Raw genomic sequence first — 24,074 nt, forward strand, 5'->3', positions numbered from 1 at the left:
TTCAAAACTACTTAAATATGCTGGTTTATTAACATTACATCAGTTAATGAAATACGTTTTTTTTATTGTGAATTTAAGTTAAGTCTGTAAAACCTAAAATGTTGCTATTATATATTTAACGGTGAAGTTCTGGCAACCACAGCTGCCGGTATTTTACTGTAAATGTCACAGATTTTTTTTACAGTGTACATTTCTGCCACTTTTGAGCAGCATTAAACAGACACTTAAATGCCACTTCAGAAACGCTTCTGTGCCACATTTGCAGTGTAAATTTGGCATATGTGTTCTAAAATCAGCTCAAAATAGTCTGTTACCATCATACACTATGCGGTTTTCTATGAAATCTGTCAACTTAAATCTGCAGTCTGGCTCTGATTTTTGGCAACTATTGTGTCATCTTGTCCAGACTGTAAATCGGGCAAAACTCTGTGCAAAATTTGTGTATTTTTTAGCATTCCAGCCTTTAACCATAGCAAATGAGATACCAAATAAAAGAGAACTTTTCACAAAATGTTTACTCAAAATTCAGTAAAATTAAAATTACATTTCAATTACCGGAAAATGTACAAAAATCTACCACAGGACAATCTGAAAACATTGAGAATACATGTAGCTGACACAAATGATTCTTTACAATGTAATATAATACAATTTTGAAAATATGAAAGCACATTGTATTATATAATATCAAAATAATATAATAGCATGAACCAAAGTAGACAAGACATGTATCAAATTAAATTCTAATTAAATTAAAAATAATAAGAAATGTTTCTTGGGCACCAAGTCATTAGACTGATTTCTGAAGGATCTTGTGACACTGAAGACTGGAGTAATGATGCTGAAAATTCAACTTTACCATCACAGGAATAAATTACATTTGAAAATATATTAAAATAGAAACCAGCTATTGTACAAATATTTTATAACATTACTGTTTTTAAAGATATTTTGATCAAATAAATGCAGCCTTAGTTAAAAAAAAAATCTTACTGACCCCAAACTTAAAATATATTTATAATATATGATATATATTTGTTTACATTTTTAAATGAACAGAAAATGTACAATATTCTCTGACACAATTCCTTGGTGAAAAACAACATTGAATCTTTATTTCAAAAGAGTCAGAGCACACGAATTCAACACCAGCTATTCACTGTTGATTATTTATCAAAAATCGCATTTCGCCACAATTCCTGTAAGTTTCCTATTTTTTATATATTGCACCACATGAAACTTTCTGTCCTCATCTGCTATTCATACAATAACCTGACACAATGGCGTGTATTTCGTGCATACTGATTACAGAATATTTTTCCATGTCGACCTGAGATGGCTTACTGAGCAGAAGAAACTAGAGATGAGTTTAGGAGAAGGGTGTAGTCATGTCCTTCCCTGTCAGCACTTTCTTCTCAGATCGATAAAAGCTGACTGTTCATCCACTGATCAGCCTGCTCTGCATTCAGATGTTGAGCGAGGGGCCAATGCACTTTAAACTGAGGAGACCCTCTGGCATTCACAAGATCAAACTTGCTCCATGTGAGAATAACTCCATGTGCCTGCAGTCACAGTGCGTTTTAAAGCAGCAGTGTTAAAGGGGTCATATGATGCTTTTTTAAAGATCATTATTTTGTGTATTTGGTGTAACAGAATATGTTGACATGCTTTAATGTTCAAAAAACACATTATTTTTCAAATACTGTACATTATTGTAGGTCCTCTATGCCCCGCCTCTCTCAAACGCTTCGTTTTCTACAAAGCCCCCTCCTTCTAAAAACTTACAGGACAGTCCCTCTGTTCTTAACATATCAGCTTTGTCATGTACATACACACAAAAAAAGAAAAAAAGAAAAAGAGGAAGTTCTCTGATGAGGGTCAATGGTTACATTTTTAGAACGTTCTACACTCTTAAAAATAAAGGTTCTTCACAGCGATGCCATAGAAGAACCATTTTTGGTTCCACAAAGAACCATTCAGTCAAAGGTTCTTTAAAGAACCATCTCTTTCTTACCTTTTTGTAATCTGAAGAACCTTTTTTCACCACAAAGAACCTTTTGTGAAACAGAAAGGTTCTTCAGATGTTAAAGGTTCTTTATGGAACCATTTAGACAAAAAGGTTCTTCTATGGCATCGTGAAGCACCTTTATTTTTAAGAGTGTATGACCCCTTTAAAGAGAAGTGATCCTCGCTTGTTTATGGTTACAACTCCGGGAATGAATGTAGCGTTAGGTGTCCTTGACAGGAAGTGTCTCGCCTGACTCTCAGTAGTTGTAGGTTAATCATTTATTGCAACTATAACGCCTTCAAAGTAATGCAGGATACATGGAAAAATTATAGAATATAAAATTAGATAATAGCATGAAATAAAACATACAAGATCTCAGGTAGACCTATATAAAAAAGAAAAAGAAATCTAGTTGTCTAGATTATTTCTTTTTCTTTTTTTTAAATATAGGCCTACCTGACTTTTCTATTATATATTATGTGTCATCATTTTTCCATGTATACTATGTATAAAATAAAACATAAACAAATATAAAAATAAACAAAAACGATTAAACTAGCTCTTTCTACACAGATATTGATGGATATAATTTGTTTTTCTTTTAATTTTTCTTTTAAGTTTGTTTCTGTTTATTTTTATATTTTTGTATACATATAGGCAACTGGTAAAAAAAAAAAAGATAATGGCGCATAATATTATATAACCGTATGAACTGAAATGTACAATTTGTCAGGTAGGTTTATATAAAAAAAAATATTTATTTCTTTTTTCCCCTTTATTTAAAAAACAGTCAGACCAGAATAAATCAACAAATATGTATATGCATTACATAATAGAATGAAAGAAAATATACAAGATGTCATATTTCAAATAAAATATGTGGGCAGGCCTATAAAAAAATAACAAAACAAAAACAAAAAATAACTATACATTTTGCCAAAATATATATTTTTTAAATTCTAAATTTTTTTTAAAATTGAGTTTTAAATTCTACTCATTTGTTTTTTTCTGCAGAATTTTGCGGACTCTGATTTGTTGTAGGGTACATTTAGGTACAAGCACAACAGGTTTATTTTACATTTATCAAGGCATACAAAGCATATTTGATATAGTGAGTCTGGCACTCTGTTAAGCCTGTTGAACTGTGTTTACAATCAGCTGTCTTTTTTTCTTCACATTGAAAGCGAGTTAATTGATCCACGTAAGCCCTCTAGATTTGGCAACTTCTCTTTCTTTGGAGAAGCTTTCCGGCTCATTAAAGATTTAGAGGAAATTTCAGACACTCAGCGCCCACAGGAGATGCCGTTGCATTTTTACTCAGCGCCTTGTGTTTTTTTCTTTCCTTCTCTTGCATGATGTTAGCTACCACTGGAAGCTCTCGTTACATGTAGCGCAGGCTAATGAGGGAGAGAGAGAGTATAAAGGATGGATCTCAGCTTAGCCAAGCAGAAAGATGACCCATTGCTGCATACAGTACACATCTGAACATAGAATGTAGAATTTAAAGTCTCCATTGTGTATCATCTTCACACATACTATTTGAATGAAATCACTGTCTTTAGTCACACAGCCATATGTGGAATAATCCTATTGGCCCGTTTTAGCAACACATTAAGAGCCAGCAGCACTAAATATAGAAGATAGAGTAACTGCACACTCTCGCAATGCACCATGGGAAAACTGAAACATTTGGTCCAGATTTTTTCTCTAACCTCGTCTGGAAAACATCACTTCTACACTTAAACAATGAACTGTCTGTCACAGAAAAATCCTGTAGCTGCTTAGTTTTTGCCATTTCTCATGAATTTTCTATGAATCCAAAGCATATCCTCCCCCATCCTGTACTCCCAAAGGGGGTTGAGTTTGTCCCCATGTGTCCACACATGCAATAATCCCCCATCTGTCTGTTTTCATGCCGCCTCAGGTCATGGGGATTCTTCAAATCACCATGTCTTCATGTAGTAATTTGCATTCCCCATATTGCTTTCTTTAGTTGTTTCAAAAACAGCATGCTCATTCTTGTATTGTTTTTGCAATTAAGCCCTGTCCTTTTTGACTGTATCAAAAAAACATTTCAAACACCAACATAATTTCTCCAGATTAAAATATATCTCTCTTATACAGAGCATTGATCACAATGAAAAGACACTTTCCTATAGCTTTTGGCGTGGACCAAAGTCTGGTTCGCTTGGTTGGTGTGAATGCAGTTTTTCTGAAAGGTGGTTCATGTAAATGGCAGTACTGTACAGAATGTTATGAAAGCATTCTGACTTGCATAAGCAAAACGTTATTGATCAGTTATAATTCGTATCTTTGCACACACTCAAGTCACACTTATAGTCTGTAATGCATTTCTCAAAGCTGCTTGTCTGTGAATAAATTGCCTTCTGCGAGCAGCTCACTTTCACTTGCAATGCGTCTCGCAGAAGACAGATGACAGAAGTGCCGTTCTGTGTGTAGTTTTGATGGTAAATCCATAGGGACAATTGGACAAATACTACAAACATAGTCAAACTGACATAGGACTTTTTTTTTTTTTTTGGGATAATAACATTAGATATTTTAATGATATGCTGAATGCTAAAATGGACAAGTCCTTGGTTTTAATTTTATAAATCTGGTCATTTTGTTTACATCTCACAATTCAGGCTTTTTTTTCAGAATTGCAAGTTTATGTCTCACAACTGCAAGTTATAAAATTGCACTTGTGAGTTTACATCTCAGATTTCTGACATTTTTCCCCTCAAAATTGCAAGTTTATTTCTCACAATTTTGAGTTATAAAGTTGTAACTGCAAGTTTGCATCTCGCAATTCAGAAACTCAAAAACTTTTCCCTCAGAATTGTGAATTATATACTCATAATTGTGAGTTTTTATCTCATAATTTGGACTTTTATTTCAAACTTATATTTGAAATTACAAGTTTAAATCTTGAAATACTGATCTTTTTCCTCAGAATTGCAAGTTATAAATTTACAGTTGTGAGTTTACATCTCATAATTTAGACTTTTTTACTCAGAACTGTGAGTTATAATTTGAAAAAAGTCAGATTTGTAAAGCCCCGTTCACACCAAGTATGATAAGTATAAAGATAACGATAAAGATATAGTTCTAAAAATCGTTCTCAATATTAAGGAATAGCAGAGTCCACACCACAATTATAACGATAAAGGCACAGAGAAACGATATCGTTGGAATCATTTTCAGAACGCTTTGTTTCAGGGTTGCCAGGTTTTCACAAGAAAACCCGCCCAGTCGCTACTCAAAACTAGCCCAATCGCGTTTTGAAGGGGTCTCCAGTTAAAAATCGCATTCCGGGGGGTAAAATACACATTTGTTTGGCGGGGTTCCCCTGCTAAAATTTGCATTCCAGGGGATAAATATCATGTTATTGGAGTCGCTTCAACCCGCCGACATGAAAAACAACCCGCGGCAACAAAGTAGCCCAATTCCGCGGGAAAACTTGGCAACACTGGATTCTTTCCAGTTGATGAACGATAAAAACATTGACAGCCAATCAGAACCCATCCTGCCATAACAAGCTTGAGAATTTAAAGCGGCAGACGCACGTGTGCTTAGAATAAACAGACGATATTGTTCGCTGGTGTGGACGCTAATATCGTTATCTTTATAGTTATCTTTATAGTTATCGTTCTTGGTGTGAAGATTAAGATGCTAGCTCGAAAAAGTCAGAATTGTGAGATAAAAAGTCATATATTTAAATTTTTTTTAAATTCCATGGCAGAAATAAGTTTCCATAGAAATCAAACTCTCATTCAGTGATCAAACCAAGCTTAAAAACAGTCTGAAAACGCATCTGAAATGCATTTGAAAGGCACTCCAAATCCATTAAACATCAGAAACATTACTAAGTTGACTAAATAAGCTAAAAATGGGTTGATAATATATTTGCATATTAAAGCCCTGTTCTGGCACTCTCTGGGACAGTTGAAACTCTTGTGCAAGACACTTTCTGGCTGGTATAATTAAGCGACTGTATCCCTCTGAAGCTGTTCAGCGCCAGCTGTTATATGACTGGATGTCCAGAGGGAGCTGGCTTCATTGTAATTAACTCACGCCACAGAAAAAAAGAGGGCCACCTCTCCAGGTACAAGACTAGCGGTCGGTCCGGTCTCCACGAGTCTAGTACCTGCTCTTCACAGCTTGTTAACCGTGGTCAGAACATTTCATACTACCAGAGTGACTGCTCTTATGAAACATTGTAACATTTTCTATTTGAGTCCCATTTTTGTTAACAAAATCTCCTGATTCATCTTGTTTATTTTAAGAACACACATCCATCTTTCTTTCTCGGTCAGCCCCTATAAACAGATCCTCAGTGCAATGTGGATTCTCCTTGGTAATGTTGAACTATATATTGAACGTGCAATACAAACGGACTCATACAGACAGGTCGGGAAATCCCATTGAAAGGTGTGTTCATTCAGCTAAAGTCAAAAGGAATCACAGGGTCCTGGAAAAACTTCACTGCTGTTCCAGGATGCTGATGCTTGTGCTTTACAGCCTGTCCTCAAAAAACAAGAAAAAGAAAAAGAAAAAAAAGAAATTACAATCTTTGTGTTTGTTTTTGAGAACATATTTTAACTTTAAGTATTTGAGACAAATATTTAAACATTTAAATTAAATATTTAATAAATAATTAAATTAAATATTATTTAATTGATTAATTAAAAACTAAATGTTAGTAAAGTTCATAGCAGCCAATTTACAAATATAAAAATAGTCATATTTAAACATCAAAAGTAATTCAGCCATCACAAACAAATTCAGACATTACAAACAGCTTTGATAATAGAAGTTATTAAAATAAATAAATAAATATTATGTAACTGAATAATTAATAATTGAATTGGTAAAAATCACAACAATCTGTGTACTAAAATATTTTAAAATATATTAATACATATTTTAATAAGGAATGTAATTCAGCCATCACAAACAGTTTTGATATCAGTTGTGATATTTATTTTATTGAAATAAATTATTATTATTTAACTGAACAATTTATAATTAAATATTAGTCAAATTCACAGCCATCCATTTACATGTATATTTTATTAATTATTATTCATATTAAATTAATATTTAAAATGAACATTAATATTAAATATTAATGTAATTTTTAAATATGTCATAGCAAACAATTTAAATATATATTTATGAATAAAAATTCAAAACAAAAATAGAAATGGGGTATTTGTGAACTGAACATACATTGAATCGCTCCACAAAAGTTACATTGATTAATCTAGATTAAGATGTTTTTAACTTGGACCCCTGAATCCACTCATATGTATTCACAATGTGTTTTTTTTTTCTCAATAAATTGTGTAATTGTTCTGATCTGATCACAGTAATGATTAGTCATTGTTTCAAGCTCTGCTGTGAATTCTCCAGTGACAACACAACCACACATGTCTACCGGAGGAGACCAAACCGTCGTATTGTCTGTTTACTGACACGGGTTCCTGCTGCTAAGCAGTGGGCGAACGTTTCTCTTAGAGCCGCACTGCTCTTTAGACGTGAGGGCATTCCTGCGAGGATAGCTGAGGTTTAGTCTAAGAACCACCTGCCGCAGCAGTTGGGCTGGATTTGTACGATACGGAGAAATACAGCAGGATTGAGTCAGAGGGCTGAGATAGGCTAAGGTGCTTCCTGGTTACGGATCAAAGTGCTAAGGTACTCCAGATGGTTGGGACAGGTAGCTCGAATTATTTCTTAATGGAAGCTAATGGTCCATGAAGACACTTGGCCCGAGAAACATTCAAGTGTGCCGGCTATAAAACAATAACTATCCCTGAACATGGATCTGTCAGTTTTGGAGGCTGCAGCGTGTGCGGAGACTTTTAACTCCTCAAACGTTTGTTGTGTGGGATGGCTGTTGCTTACTTACAAGGGAATTAAGGGTTCAAGGGTGACCAGATGGCAATCTGTAGGCTAATCCATACACCTGGTGTGTCACTAGGGCAAAGGTTCAAACCCTGAAATTACAGTAGCGATGGGAACTTTGGAAAGGTGTCATCTACACAGATAGATAGATATAAAACACGAGAAAAAAAGAAGAAGAAAAAAAATTAGATATATTTTAATTATTTTTATATATTAAAAAATAAATATTTTAAAATGTTTTTTTTCTAATTTATATATGCTACAATTTGGTCAATAAGAGCTTTTTAAAAATGTTTTTGAAAGAAGTCTCATGCATTTGTTTGATCAACATTTTTTGTATGAATAGCTATAAAAATCTCTTTTAAAAAATTGATGAGATATATATTTTAATGTTTTTTTTTAATATATATTGCATTAAAAATCAACATATTAAAATTTAAAATTTTTTATATATATATCCGATTGGTCAATAAGATTTTTTTATGTTTTTGAAATGTTATGCTAACCAAGGCTGCATTTATTTGATCAAAAATATTACAAATTTAAAATAACTATTTTCTATTGTCTTTTAAAATATAATTTATTCGCCGTGATGGCAAAGCTGATGTCACATTATCCTTTTGAAATCATTCTAAAATGCTGATTAGAATTTTTTTTTTCCTATCATCAATGTTGAAAACAGTTGCGCTGCTTAATATTTTTGTGGAAACTGTGATTCTATTTTTTTTGCAGGATTCTTGAATAGAAAGTTCAAAAGAACAGCATTTGTTTGAAATAGAAATGGTTTGTAACACTATAAACATCTTCATTGTCACTTTTGATGAATTTAATGCAACCTTGTCAAATAAAAATATTATTTTCTCTAAAAAAAAAATCTTACTGACCTCAAACTTTTGTACAGTAGTGTTTTGCTATAAAATCATGCAACAAACTCTATATATTTTAATAATTAATATATGTTTCTTTTTTATTATTATTTCGTTATCCTTCCTTAATTTTGTACCACTCTTTATTTGACCTTTTATCATCCTTTTGTCTGTAGGAAAACCCATACCTGTGCAGTGACGAATGCGATGCGTCCACCAAAGAACTTGCCCATCCTCCAGAGCTGATGCAAGACCGTGAGCGAACCGAACTCATCACGTACTGGCAGACTGTAACATGGAGTCGTTTTCCTGAGCCTCTTCAGGCCAACATATCCTTATCCTGGAACAAAAGCCTGGAGTTAACAGACGACATCCAGATAACCTTTGAGTATGGACGGCCCACAATAATGGTGCTGGACAAGTCCCTGAATTATGGACGAACCTGGCAGCCTTATCAGTACTACGCCGATGACTGCATGGACGGCTTCGGGATGTTACCAAAGAGGGTGCAGGATCTGTCGGCCACGAACGTGACTAGAGTCATATGTACCGAGCAATACTCTCGTTGGGTCGGTTCCAAGAATGAGAAGAATGTGCGGTTCGAGGTCCGGGAACGCTTTGCCATATTTGCTGGGACAAAATTACAAAACATGGGCAACTTATACACACGCATGGAGAGTATGAAAGGCCTCCGAGACTTTTTCACCTTCACAAACCTGCGGCTTCGGCTGCTGAGACCGGCGCTCGGAGGAACATACGTTCAAAGAGACAACCTGCTCAAGTACTTTTACGCCATCTCCAATATCGACATACCAGCAAGGTAATGATGCACAACACAGTGTTTGTGTTACTGATGGATAGCTTTTGCTTGTTTTATTGTTTAATCGCTAATTTTTCAGGCTTTTCTATCATTTTATTGAGAGAAAGAGTAAAGGAATTACAGGAAATTATGGGAGAAGAGAGGGAGAAAGGTATCAGAACACAATAAAGGAGCAAATCTTCATATTTTAAGAATTTGATATTGTTTTATCACATTCAAATAAATAAATTTGATATCACATAATTCATATTATTGAGCAAAGCTGACACTTTTCGGACATCTTTGTGTCCAGCGCACAAATGCTAGTCTGTAGACCAAGCCTGCAGAACGAACTCAATCTTCCAGGGTGGTCATTTCACATAACCTTATGAAATATGAATGCACCATACCTTCATCTTGGTAGGACTGATAAATTTGGGTCTCATGAAGACACTCTGAAGTTGCAAGGCCTTGAAGATCTTCCACGCTGTCTTGGCATTGAGACTTGGCAATGCTTTAGGTTTCATCAGATATCATTTTTTAACTGTTCTGATAAATATTGCATGCATACATGCATATGTTATTGCATATCAAGAAGATGTTTACTTTCACCCATTTCAATGCTTATGGTCCTGGAATTTGTAGGTCAACTAATGCACGGAATAGACCTATGCAAAAAAGTTTAACCTGTTAACGTTATAGCAATTTATACCAGATAGTGGAGGGGTATATTATAAATATATTCTAAACTTTATTAGTTTGGCTCATGAATATTAATTAGGTAACAATGTTCAACAAGTAGCCACAAAATTTAAGATTACTTACTTGCATGTTTGTTCAGTCAGTCGGTCACCAATGCTAGATGCTTCTGTCAAGTTATGTGTCTGCGGTACTTTTTTTCTTGATTGTGGACAAACAGAACACATCTCTAAAAACATTACGATTATTGCCCAAATAGTGGGAAGGATATATAATGCTTTCTGTACACCATATAAATCTACATGAGTGCATATTTTAATATCGTAAAACTTCAAAGATTAGCCTAAAAAAAGCCTAAAAAAGTGAGCCCGGCTGATTCATCTTTATAAATGTCCATAGAGAAACATCTTGGCACATTTCAAACTAGTTGTTCTATACGTTAAAGGGGTCATCGGATGCCACATGTACTTTTACAAGTTGTTTGAACTGAAATGTGTGTTGGCAGTGTGTGTACACAACCACCCTAAAATGATAAAAATCCACCCAGTGTTTTTTTTTAATCTACTAAAATCTTTACCCCTTTCTAAAATCGAGCCGATCTCAGATGCCTGAGAAGTGAGTATAATGTTTTGTAATGAATCTTTGCAAATCGACTTTCATAATAATATGCTAATTAGCAAGTTTCAGCAAGTAACAGTCCCTCAGAGAGCAGCTCGGAAGAGAGGGGCGGGGTCAGCAGAGCTCATTAACATTTAAAGGAAAATGCTACAAAACTGCTTGCTCTGAAAAGAGCTGTTTTTGACGGGGTAAAAAAGGTGTTTTTTACACTACCATTGAGAAATTTGAACCAAACTATGTTACAGACTTTTCATTAAGACCCTAAAGAATCATATCAACTTGTGGAAAATGGGCATCCGATGACCCCTTTAAAGTGATCAGTTGGCACACACAGCTATGATAAAAATGTCCCAGCAGTGAAGGGCCCAAACCTCCGGTAATGCAAACCCTCAATCAATACTTATTCTGGTATGTCAGAGAGGAAATTGTTTTAACGGCGACAGGGAATGGGATGGGTTAAGTAGACAAATGGACAAGCAGAAAGCAGCCTATCAGATTGCTGACTGATGTTCCAGTGTTTCACAATGAGAGGAGCGCTGGAGTGGAAATGTTAAGCTAATACCCAGCGGAAAATCGTCCTGGGATATTTTATTCATTCCACAATATTGGGATGCGTTTCAGCAGCATTTGAATAATAAAAATGGCACGGCCTCCCCGATGGCCTGCCCTGCGAGTACTCGTCTAAATGGAGTCCACGGGGTTGGTGGGTGTTGGGCACGATAATCAGATCAGACTCTACGACCGGTGACACTTCCTGCATCACGGCCCATTTCCTCCGTCATCAAGCATGCGCTAATAATCAGTGCTAATAGCCTATAATAAGATGAGCCAAGAATCCTTAATTGAAGAAGATGAAGTGTTACTTGTTTAAAGCAATTAAGGTATGCTGTTAATTTCCCTGTTTATCTCTTTATTTTGTAGCTTGTTTGCCAGGAGATGTTACGTGCGCTCTGATGATGATGTTTGCCTTTTCATCCAAAGTACCAGCGATACTACTAACTCATATTCCTGCAGAACGCATCTAAAAATAACCTGACCGAACAATGAAAACATATTCCTCAGTTGTTTTTTCCTGCTGCTTTGATGACATTTGTGAAAAATGTTCTTGATCAGCCCCTTTCCTGCTAAAAAGTAATGTTTAGGAGGCATCGTGCTGTACAGCACACCACATGTCGGTGAACATAATGAGACACAATCATTCTCCCTGTGAAGATTTTTTTTTCCCACGCAATATGTGAAATATGTGAAAAGATAAGACTTGCGTTTTATCCTCACCTTCTCTTCCCTTGCTGCAATCTGACGTGAAATACAAGACAGTAGAAAGAGTTCACAAATAGGCGTCCCAGTAGATGGACCGGATTTGGAAACGGTAGGAGAGCGGGAGGGTGGGCTCGTGTTCCATCAGACAAATATCCCAAAGACATTGCTTGAACCTTAATTAAACCTGGTAAGGGAGGAAATAAATAAATAAACACAATTCCCAGGGTTCATGTTAATTTATGCAAAGACTTGAGTTGATCAGATGCATCTCCTGTTCCCGTTCCCCCTTCCCTTTCCTCCTGAATCCTCACATGAAATCCTTCTGAACATCCAGTGTACCAAGATAATGCAGCCTTGATACTGAATATCAAAGAAGCCAGGGAGAAATAACGCTGTTTTATTAATATACAAAGAACCTGATAGGCCATTACTAAAGATCAAGGTCGAATGGAAATAAAACTAGTCTGTGTAAGCCTATCAGAACTTGCATCTCAGAGATGTCCTTGGACCTACGTTGGCAAAGAGACAGAGGCTACGGAGGGAAGGTGAGATGCAGGAAGCTCCAAAGGAGCCACGAGGACAACAAAAGGATCATTCCATCTTTATCACCCGTGTGTGGGCAGAAACTCTATCATGAAAGGGCCACCATGAAGAGGTGTTTTATAGAGAATCGAGAATCACTCAGAGACTGATTCACACCCACACTTGGATTGTGCCGTTGTGCTCTTGTATTAAATGTAAGTGCTTGTGATTTCAATCATTTAATCACCAGGTCTGAAAACACCAAGACATAGTGAAATATATGCATAGAAAAAAGTTGAAAAGCGCATACCAGTCAAAAGTTTGAACACACCCACTCATTCTGTATTATTACCAGTGCTGAGGAAGCTACTTTGACACTTGACAGCTACCTAACCTACAAATAAAAATGAACATTTAAGGTAGCAATACATACACATACACACTGTATACACATATATATGTATGGCAAATATAAAATAATACACATTATATAGTCAACAGTGTATACAGTAAGCAGTGATATCTCATTAATCTTATTCTCATAAAATATGTTTGAATCTCATAAAATATTTTTGAATCAATTCACTAAAATGAATCATTAAGTGAGCAAACAGATAAGAGAGCCAGTTTAGGTGAGTGTGTTTGATTATTGCTCAAGTTTGTACATATATACAGTATTGTTGAAAAGTTTGGGGTCAGTAATACTTTTATTCAGCTAGGATGCATTAGAGTAAATGGATAATAAATGATGCCCTTTTGAACATTCTATTCATCAAAAATACTGAATGAAATGTATTATGGTTTTCACAAATATATTAAGCAGCACAACAGGAATATACAGTATATATATATATATATATATATATTCCTGTTGTGCTGCTTAATATATTTGTGTAAACCATAATACATTTCATTCAGGATTCTTACAATAAACATTTATTGTAAATTGTAAATACTTTTTGATCAAATAAATGCAGCCTGATATAAGAGACATTAAAGGGGTCATATGATGCGATTTCATTTTTTCCTTTCTCTCCAACCCTCGAATTTTTAAATGGTAGTGTATATCACTAAAAACAGTATACGAGTAGTATATGAAACTGTACACAAATTTGCATACTAGTATGTAGTATGGTAGCATGCTAATCCAAACACAGCCATACAAGTAGAAACTTAGCACTGACACTTTAGGGTTGATATGCAACATTCATCTGTGTTGATATTTAGTACTAGTCAGGGTCCTGTGGAAGGGGTCTGATGGGTAAAGTAAAGCAGCAGTCAGCTTTGGCCTAACGATCATGGACAGACGGATTTGCTAGATGTGTCTGAGATCTGGGCAGGACCATTTATTCAGTCTGACCCTCATTCACCTCCTTCATCGGTCCCATTAGGAAAATGTCAGTCTGCCAGAAAGGTGTCCTCCAGAGGAAGTGAAGTCTCTGGACATCAGATGACGTCTCTTGATTCTCTATGCAATTTCTGTGCTCTCTGAGAGGCACCTGAGCCCTGAATCTAAGGTGTAAGACTGGCAGAGAGGGTGTGAGAGACATTGGCAGGCTTGTCAAAAGAGAACTTGGGCAATTTGGAGCAGGACAGTTTGAGACAGATCACACGACACCAGTCAGATGCTGTCAGGCCCATCTGTCTTTTCACTGAAACATTTGTTTCATTGAGGTTCTGAGGGCAAAATGTACTGTGAGATAATATAAAAAACAGTGAACAACACTGAAATACCCTCCGACCCTGCTGGACTTCCATACTAGTCCAGACTTTTGCTAGTTAGTGCTGGTTTGGCGTTGGTACCAGCATATGCTTACAAAAAAAGTACCATGCTGTTTCTGGAAGTACCTTGGAGCACCATGTAAAGACCAAATTCATGAATTTCAGTATTACAGCATAAGTATCATGGTACTGACACAATACTTTTTTTGTACGATGTTTGTACTATGGTACAGAAATATACAATGATATTGAAAGTAACATTATTTACATATTATTCCAAGGTTCTTACAAAAATGCCATGATCTTACTATGGTAAATGTCCAAAAAATGCTAATACTGAAAAACATAGCAAAGTGTTACTGACAAAATGTTACTGTGCTGGCAGTTTGGTACAGTAAGGTCATTGGGTGGTAATACCAATCAATTTTGAAATTTTACAATGTTAGTGAAATTCATGGACCATGGTATTTGCAAGGTGATTCCAAGAATACCATGGTACTACTATGGTAAAAAGCAATTAAAACCAGGGTGCATGTCCAAAAACAGTAGTACCATGGTACCTTTTTGTAAGTGTTACTTACAAAATGTTACGGTGTTGTTAGTATGGTACACTAATGTCACTGAGTGGTAATGCCATGGTACTTTGAAACATACCATGGTACAGAAATTCGTGTACCATGGTATTTGCAAGGTGTTTCCAAGAATACCATGGTACTACTATGGTAAATGTAAATAAAAACCTCAGACAAAAAAAAGAAAGGCTAATACCATGGTGTATGTCTGAAAAACATGGTGAAGTGGAAGTGGAAGTGACATGTGGCCAAGTATGGTGACCCATACTTGGAATTAGTGCTCTGCATTTAACCCATCCAAAGTGCACACACACAGCAGTGAACACACACACCGTGAACACACACCCAGAGCAGTGGGCAGCCATTTATGCTGCGGCGCCCGGGGAGCAGTTGGGGGTTCGGTGTCTTGCTCAAGGGCACCTCAGTCATGGTATTGAAGGTGGGAGAGAGCACTGTACATTCACTCCCCCCACCTACAATCCCTGCCAGTACGAGACTCGAACCCGCAACCTTTGGGTTACGAGTCCGACTCTCTAACCCTTAGGCCACGACTTCCCATGGTAGTACCATGGTACTGCACGGTCGCCGTGATTTTGCCAAGTAAGACATGTTCCTGGATCAACATCTTTTGTTGATCCTGGATCAACATTACTGTCTAAAAATATAGACTAAACCCAATCCCTACCCTTAAACCTAACCCTACCCATAATTTATTCCTAAAATCAGTGTGAAATGATAGCTGATTAACAAGGGTGTAGAAGCACCTAACCCTGATCGTAAGCCTAAAACAGACATTTCCTGAAAAGTTATCCCTCAATTCTAATTGGTTAATTGGAATTCTGTTCCAGGATCAACAAGGATGTTGATCCAGGAACATGTAGTACTTGGTGAAATCACGGTCACCGGTACTGCACCTTTTTGTAAGTATTACTTAAAAAAAATATAAGTTGTATATAAGTTGTAAATAAAACATAACATAATGGTACCTTTACAAGAAAATTGTATTTTCAGTTGTTCTACCTAAAAAACGTTTAATTCCATGTTCTTTGCAATGAATTGTGAAATTTACTAGCAATTACTGAATGCTAATTGTTTCTACACCATTTTTTTCACTGTAGTAAATGTACATTTTTGGAAGTACCATGGACTGGTTTACCATGTTAATACCGTACTAAATTAATTTCAGTATAACATATTCGAAAGTACCATAATATTATCATGTATAAAAACCTGTACTGTAGTACTACCACAGTACTGCTACACGTCGGTGAGGCTGGTTAACCAGTGTGATGATGCTGGTTAGCTAGTTAAAAAGCCTCATGGGGACACCAGCACACCAACATCCAATGCTACCTAGAATTCACAGCAACATATGCTGACGGTCTTTTCAGTAGGGAAATTTGCTTATTTCTGATTTTAATGTTGCTCTGGATTTGTTTTAGGATGTCTTTTCATCATAAACCCTTAGATAATAACTTGTGGAGGAATTTCCCTCTCCTCCTTCACACAATGTAATCCCATTATGTTAGAATTGAGGAATATCTCTGAGTGTGTACGTGACGTGATTCTATGAATGATTCTCTGCAGGCTGCTCTAACTGAGGCTCAAATGCTTTGTGGTCGCTTTGGAAAAACAAACCGCTGTGAAAAACCCAACAGCTAATGCAAAGCTCACAAACTAGAAAATGTGGATTAGCTGAGCAATTTGCATGGTTAATACAGTCTAAATGAGAGCTCTTCTCTACTGTACTCTACGGAAGCATCCCTTCACGGTGGTCAGAATCCATAAATCACAGAGAGCGCCACATGTCCATGTTACCGGCATAGCTTTATTTGATACGTTACTTTGTTCTGCTGGGATCTGTCAATATTCAGATATGCTGACAGTTGCTTAGCATCTACAGTGCACTGTGCTGTGAATGACCTGACAGGCCATCATATGCTGCCATCCGTGCTGAAAACACCAGCACATGTTCTGGATGCTGGTATGCTGATATATTCCCATCTAGCTTCTTAAAATCAAGTTGAATTGTCATTCTCAACCCTTTTTACGTCCATAATATGATGTATTTTTAAGTGAAAATTAGGAAATTTGTTTCATGAAAATTGGATATTACAGTACATACCAGAATGGAGCCAGACCAAATCTTCTATATAGCTGTTTGGTTATTGGTTAACATTATCCAACAGCTCGCACTGCCTGCTGTGAGTGACATCAACAGAAATGGAGAGTCCTGTCAGAAGAAGAGCAAGTTAGTATATTTTGATGAAAATTACAAAGAAAAATATTCATTACAAATTTGGCATACATAATGCAATATTCAAAACAGTCTCTAAAACAAATATTTTATGAGATTAATAACATGTCACAGTAATCTCTCATGTGCTCACAAGGCGGCATTTATTTGATCAAAAATACAGTAAAAACAGTAATGTTGTGAAATATTACAATTTTAAATAAGTTTTCTATTTTAATATATTTAAGTAATTTCTTCCTTTTGATGGCAAAGCTGAATTTTCAGCACAATTACTCCAGTCTTCAGTGTCACACGATCCTTCATAAATCATTCTAATATTCAAATTTTTGCTCAAAAACATTTCTTATTATCTTTTTTTTAAAATATATTATTATACATTTTCTCTTAAAATATTTTGTGGAAACAGTGACACTTTCCCCCCCCAGCATCCACCTGGAGTTAATATAAGTACTCCCCGTTCTGTTCCTTATTAGTGATGCAAAGTCCGATTCATTTCCGCAAACCGGTTCTTTTCGGACAGATCGGCTCATTGAACCGGTTCAAAAAGCCGATTCATCGGTTCCTGACGTCATCAAGCAATAAAGTCTACGCATTTCTTTTCTAACAGCTCAGTGCCATGTATTCAGTTCTTGTTGAGTCCTCGGTAATCCTCGGCAAACTGCGACAGTAGGTTGAACCGGCTCATTCGGTTCTTTTTGAGTTGGACGTGCTACTTCGGCTGTGCGTCCTGCGTCATCAACCCGGAACTAAAGTTCGATTCAGTTCGATTTGTGAACCGGCTCAACCGGTTACTTCCTGAGAACCGGCTCAAAAGAACGATTCGTTCAAGAACCTAACATCACTATTCCTTATGTTGTCCGGTATTGTTTGATGTTACCCTGTGTGTGAGAACTTCTTCATCTTGTGGATTATCTATTAAAAGGATTTATTTCTATCATCTCCGTGCCTTCATCATCCTTGCAGCACTCGGTGTGACACCCCCACCCCCCAGGGTTCTTTGATAAATAGAAAGTTAAAAAGAACAGCATTTATTTAAATAGATTTTAAATGTCTTTAATGCATCCTTGCTGAATACAATTACTCATTTCTTCTTCAAAAAAAAAAACGTACTGACCCCACATTTGAGTTGTCGTGTATGTTTGATACGTTTAAACGATTGAAGTTTGGACTGTCAAATTAACACATTTTTGCATTGCATTCACGTTGACTAAAATTATATGCCATTTCATTGAGTAAACTGGACTAAAATGAATGAATATGACATGACAAAATATGAACTAAATTTCAAGGACATTTTTGACAAACTATGACTAAAACAACAATAAATCAAGCTGTAAAAATGAACACTGCTTGAAGGTTTCTGAGGGCAGTCATGTAAGTAGGTTTGAGGGCAACAGAGCCATCAACAGATCAATGAAGCCCCTTTCAAAGCCAGTCGGACACATCTGAAGAGCTAAGCACTGAGTTTTCTTTGGACAGGGCCTTGAGCGAGCTCCATGCTTCAGCGTGTGCTGTCTTTCAACTCAACCTGTAGTGCTGCATTTTAGTGCACGCTTGGTTTAATCTCACATTCTCTTTTTTCATCTTGTTTAGTGTGCATCTCTTGCCATACTAAGCAAGTTCGTCCCACAGCAGAAAAAAAGTTTTTCAAGGTTTCTGCAAGGTTTGAGGTATAGAGAGAGTATTAATATATTTTCTGCTAGAGTCTACTGGGTGGTTGATAGGGTATTGCTTTGCGGTTACTAAGGTGGATGCTAGGCTGTATTTTCAGTTTATTTTATCATCTGCCAGGTGAAAATGATAAATCTGATCTCTTCGAAAAGTTATGTCACACCTCAGCCACATGAAGACCACAAAAAAAAAATACAAATGTACACTGTAAAAAAGATTGTAATATGTAAACGGTAACACTGTAAAGATGCTATGGTAACAACCTCTTAATTGGTTGTTTATATACTAAATACAGCGAAAAACTGTAATAAATCTAACGGGACATGTTTTTTTTTTGTAATTTTACAGTTTCTTCTTAGTTTTGCACTTTAGGGTTTAATGTTATATATCTTATGCTAAATTAATGTTTCTTGAATTGTTTTAGTGTAATTAGTGTAATGTGTGTTACCATGATGGTGTTTTGTATTTCTATATATTGGTATTTATCTCAGTTTTTTGAAAAGTCACTTAATTCTACATGTGGCATTCTCTTTACCACCTGTATTTTTGAGTGTTTGTCAGTATAAAATTATCAAACAGTTTTAGTAATTTAATAAGTTGGTATATAATATATGTAATATATTATACTATATGTATAATATATTATACTATATGCATACTATATATATTATAATATATATGTAATATAGTAAGTTAATTACATTACAATTTCAACAGTAAAATTAAGTTCAGTCGCAAAACCACAACTGCCATTTTTTTACTGTACATTTCACTTTTTTTTTTTTTTTTTACAACGTACAGTTATATACAAGTTTAATACTTGTTGCTGTAGGGGTTTGTTCAAATCCTTAAACTAACTGAAATCGAGCATGAAGAATTCAATTAACTGAAGTGTGGAGAATCATTTTTTACTGAGTTAGGGTTGCTAAAATAATTTGTAACATTTCATAGACAAATTTCAAAAGCCGACTATTTATGTCTTCACTTCCATTTAGACATCATTGGTGTATTTGTCCATGATTTTCACCACACTGCGTTGCGTGGGCGCATGTGTGATCTGTAATTTTTTGCTTTTGTCTGCAGTTGCTTTCATGTGATGTAATACTTGCCCTAGTTTTTGTTGAAGATTATGCTGGCGATACGTCGGTACAGTTAGAAGCAGAGAGGAGAATGTATTATAAATGCTCAGGTCTAGCAGTATTCCCACAGGAGCTCCTTGAGTTTGCTTCTAAAAAGCCGAACACCATCAGCGCTGACCATCAAAGATGAGTCCTTGGCCTGAGTTACTCTTCTGCTAAGGTTACATTAGCAAAGAGGCCAGGGGTGCAATCTCAGGCTTGCTTCCTCTCTCCCCGCATGCTCGCTGCTGTAACATATGCGAAGATATATTATTAAACACACACCGAGTAAGAGTGAAAGAAAAAATACTGTGGGTTATTGGCAGTGCGGAAATTCAGATGGCATGGTCTCCAAAGCCCCTGCAGTCTTTCGGTCTTTGTTAGCCGCGCTCACGATCGTTCAAGCATCTGAAAACACAATTAATCTTTGAAACGTAAAATACAAATGTACAGAAACAGCAGTTTAAAAAATATTGATGATTAAACCAAATTACCCTTAAAACTGAAGTGTGTAATTTTTTCTACTGTACCAGCGGCATTACTTTGGGCTCTCTATTCTCATCTGAAATTGGAACATAAAATTGCAAGCTACTTACAGTGTTGATTTTTTAAGTGCATTTAAGTGCACTCTGCTGTTTGAGCATCCAAAAGCTCGACAGAAAGGCTCAACCACTTGAATTAGTTTGGGGCAGGACCATTGGTTGTCCAACCAATGGAATGTTCAGGAAACCTATTTGAAAACATAATTTGATGAATAACTGCAGCAATGATCAATAAAAATGTACACAAATCTCGAAAAACTACTTTCTGATGACATATGAAGTTCTGAAATCATTTAGTCCAATCATTTAGTAATCTAGTCAGTGACTGATGAATAGAACCAAACCCCGCCCTTCAATTTTTTTTCTTTTTCAGATTATCTTTGATAAAGTTACACTCAATACATCACAATGCAGAAGAAAAGATCTGTCTCTACTTCCGTTTCATCGTGACTTTAAAGGGGTCATATGATGCTGCTAAAAAGAACAGTATTTTCCCTTTAATTGAAATTACCACAACGTGAAGTGCACCAAGCCACAATCTATAATGAGCATGATTTGGATAAAAAGGTTGCATTGAAAATAATTACAATTATTTGAAAACTTTGTTCATTGATACTACACTACACAATGAAAAATTATTTTCTTACTTAGTATTTTTGTCTTGTTTTCCAATACAAATACAAAATTAAGTGAGTTTGAGCTTAAAACAAACAAACTAACTAACTAACAACTAACTAACTAACTAAATAAATAAATAAATGAATAAATAAATTGCCAGTGGGGTAAGAAAAATAAACTAGTTACTACTATTTTTCTGACCCCACAGGCAGATTTATTTTCTTGTTTTAAGCTTAAACTCGCTTAATTTTGAAACATTTTTCAGAAAATGAGACTTAACATCTTGTAATTTTGCTTGTCAAACTAATGTATCTTGATTAAGAATGTTTAAAGAAGTCAAAAATACTGAGGAAGTGAATCATTTTTGCAGTGTAGTACCACAGAAATGTCTCACTTTGTATTAAATCAATTCTGAATCCTACAATGATTGAGATTCCTACAATCCTATGTGGTGAGAAGTTTGAAATAGTGCAAAGTGCAATTTCGTAGCCAAGGCAAGACTTGTGAAATGAAAATACAATATGGTGATGCATTTTGCATCAAAGCTATAGAAGAAAGCTTTGAGATCAATTTGGTATTGAAGATTTTTTTCACCCAACCTATTGACATTTTCTCCATCTTACAATCAAAAGGCACCTTCAAAGCCACCATCCAAATGCAGTGAATGTGAGGGCTAAATCAAGCCAGAGCTAAAGCCAAACCCAACCGGAGGGATCAACCAACATACTTTTTCATCCTAGTTTGTGGCCGAATACTTGTCTGTTTACATATGCATTGATCTAGCTAACTCATCCACCAGAGTCTGTTTTCATCTATCTCTGTGTGCAGAAGTGGGTATTATATGACTAATGATGCACTCTCGTGGCTGTGTGTGATTAAATTAACCCATGCCTTTTACCCTGAGCCCAGCCATCATTTATTATGATGGATGAAAATCGAAAAACATCTCAACTCATCTTAATTGCACAAAACAACACCGATTCTATATTTCTCAAACTGCATCTAAACAAACAGGAAAAGCAAACATGAAGCTCAATGCAAATGTGCAGTTACTGAATAATACACAATTTGAACTTACTTTTACTTGGGTAAAGTTGTTTTTGCCAGTGATCTGCAGTCCTTCACTGGAGTTTCACAAGTAGTTGATGCTCCGAACATGCTCTGACTCGAATACAACTAGCTATTAACATAGCAAGAAGAAAACTACTGTTAGATTTGGTCTTCTGTAATTTATTTCCCCCATAAAAACCCTCAAATTTTACTGCACAAGAAAAAAAACTCCAATTAGCAATGCCAGTCTATTAAAATCACGATTCATATTTTTTAATTGTTAACATGTTAATGCGTTCAAGTTACAAAAAGGAAAATTAATAGGCATATTCTTCTGTTTGGCAATTAAATGCATGTAAAAATGATCTCAACTCATCTTAATTGCACAAAACAACACCGATTCTATATTTCTCAAACTGCATCTAAACAAACAGGAAAAGCAAACATGAAGCTCAATGCAAATGTGCAGTTACTGAATAATACACAATTTGAACTTACTTTTACTTGGGTAAAGTTGTTTTTGCCATTCTGTATGGGGACTGTATCTAGTGCAACGCCATCACAGCGGGACGTTCCTGTTCAGTCGACTGGGCCAATCCCTCCTGCACTAAAACATATTGTTCATTAAATGCTCCTCTCTGCTCACACATAACATCATAAACATCATGACACTGAAGTGCCTGAGGAAGAGCGATTTCTGATGACTCTGAGCTTCAGATTCACACATCCATACTACAAAGATGATTCTAAAAGTTCTAAAATCCAAAGCTTAAATGCAGACTTTGCACTGCATCCAGCTTGTGTGAACCCAGCTTATGTTTTTTAAGTACAAAATATCAGACAGGGCTGCAGTTATCAACGTCTTTTCTAATCTGGCTATTTTGTTCAGTAATTAATCAGATATTTTGATGATCTGATGTTCTCCACATTCTCCTAGATACAATGTGTGAACTGAAGTTTATATAAAATATGCTATCACATTCAATTAATATAATATTTTAGAGTAAAATATATGATATAAAAATATTACTTTTTACATTTGTTATTATTACTTTTACCTTATAAGTATTACTACTGTTCTTCATATAAAAATACCATGACTTAGGATTTCAAGTTTCAACTGTTCATTTAAAACATAAATTTGATGTTTAAAAATTATTTTAAAAATCTTTTAATAGTTTAGTTGAATTATTTAATAATGCAATGTTAATAATGTAATTTAATAAAGACAGCGATTTGCTATCACTTGCTTACTGTCAGGACACAAAATGGAAGTGGTCATATAAAAACATGAGCAAAAAAATAAAATAAATAAATAATATATATATATATATATATATATATGTTACAACTTTAAAGTGCCGCCACTAATGGAGGATTTTCACTAAATGATAAGGAAATTTATTTAAATTAATTATTTTCAAAATATTTAAACTATAATATTATATAATAATTAAATAATATTATATTATGTTTTATTTAAATTATTTGATTGGCTGATTAATTGGCTGATAGGTGTTGCTGTTTTGCTTGTTTAACATTGGTTCATCTCCATGGAAATACAACCTAATGAAAGGAATGATTAGAATTAGTTTCAAATCCAATACCAACCAGTGTGATTTACGCTGTAAAGATAAGTGTGTGCCTATCTCACTGTATTGAGCATCATGTGGATGCCTAGAAGATAAACTCTGTGGACAGTGACGCAGCAGGCGATGGAGTCACATTCTGGCAATAATTGGCCCCATCGCGATGTTTCCATGGGGGGGAGAAATTAATTATGAAGGGACGTCCCTTATTCTTTCTCTCTTTCAACTTTTTTGATGTGCACAGGCAATGGCA

At 35.5% G+C, this 24,074-nt stretch overlaps 1 protein-coding gene across 1 annotated transcript in view; it reads left to right on the top strand.

The window, feature by feature from the left end:
- Nucleotides 1-24,074, top strand: part of LOC107757289 (netrin-G2-like) — a 65,886-nt gene that overhangs the window by 5,567 nt on the left and 36,245 nt on the right. Inside the window, exon 3 of the mRNA XM_016574731.1 lies at nt 8,961-9,604. Within this exon, the coding sequence (XP_016430217.1) occupies nt 8,961-9,604 (644 nt within the window). The remainder of the gene's footprint in view (nt 1-8,960; nt 9,605-24,074) is intronic.

Source organism: Sinocyclocheilus rhinocerous, unplaced genomic scaffold (genome assembly GCF_001515625.1).
Source record: "Sinocyclocheilus rhinocerous isolate Xijiao unplaced genomic scaffold, SAMN03320098_v1.1 scaffold293, whole genome shotgun sequence".
NCBI lineage: Eukaryota > Metazoa > Chordata > Actinopteri > Cypriniformes > Cyprinidae > Sinocyclocheilus > Sinocyclocheilus rhinocerous.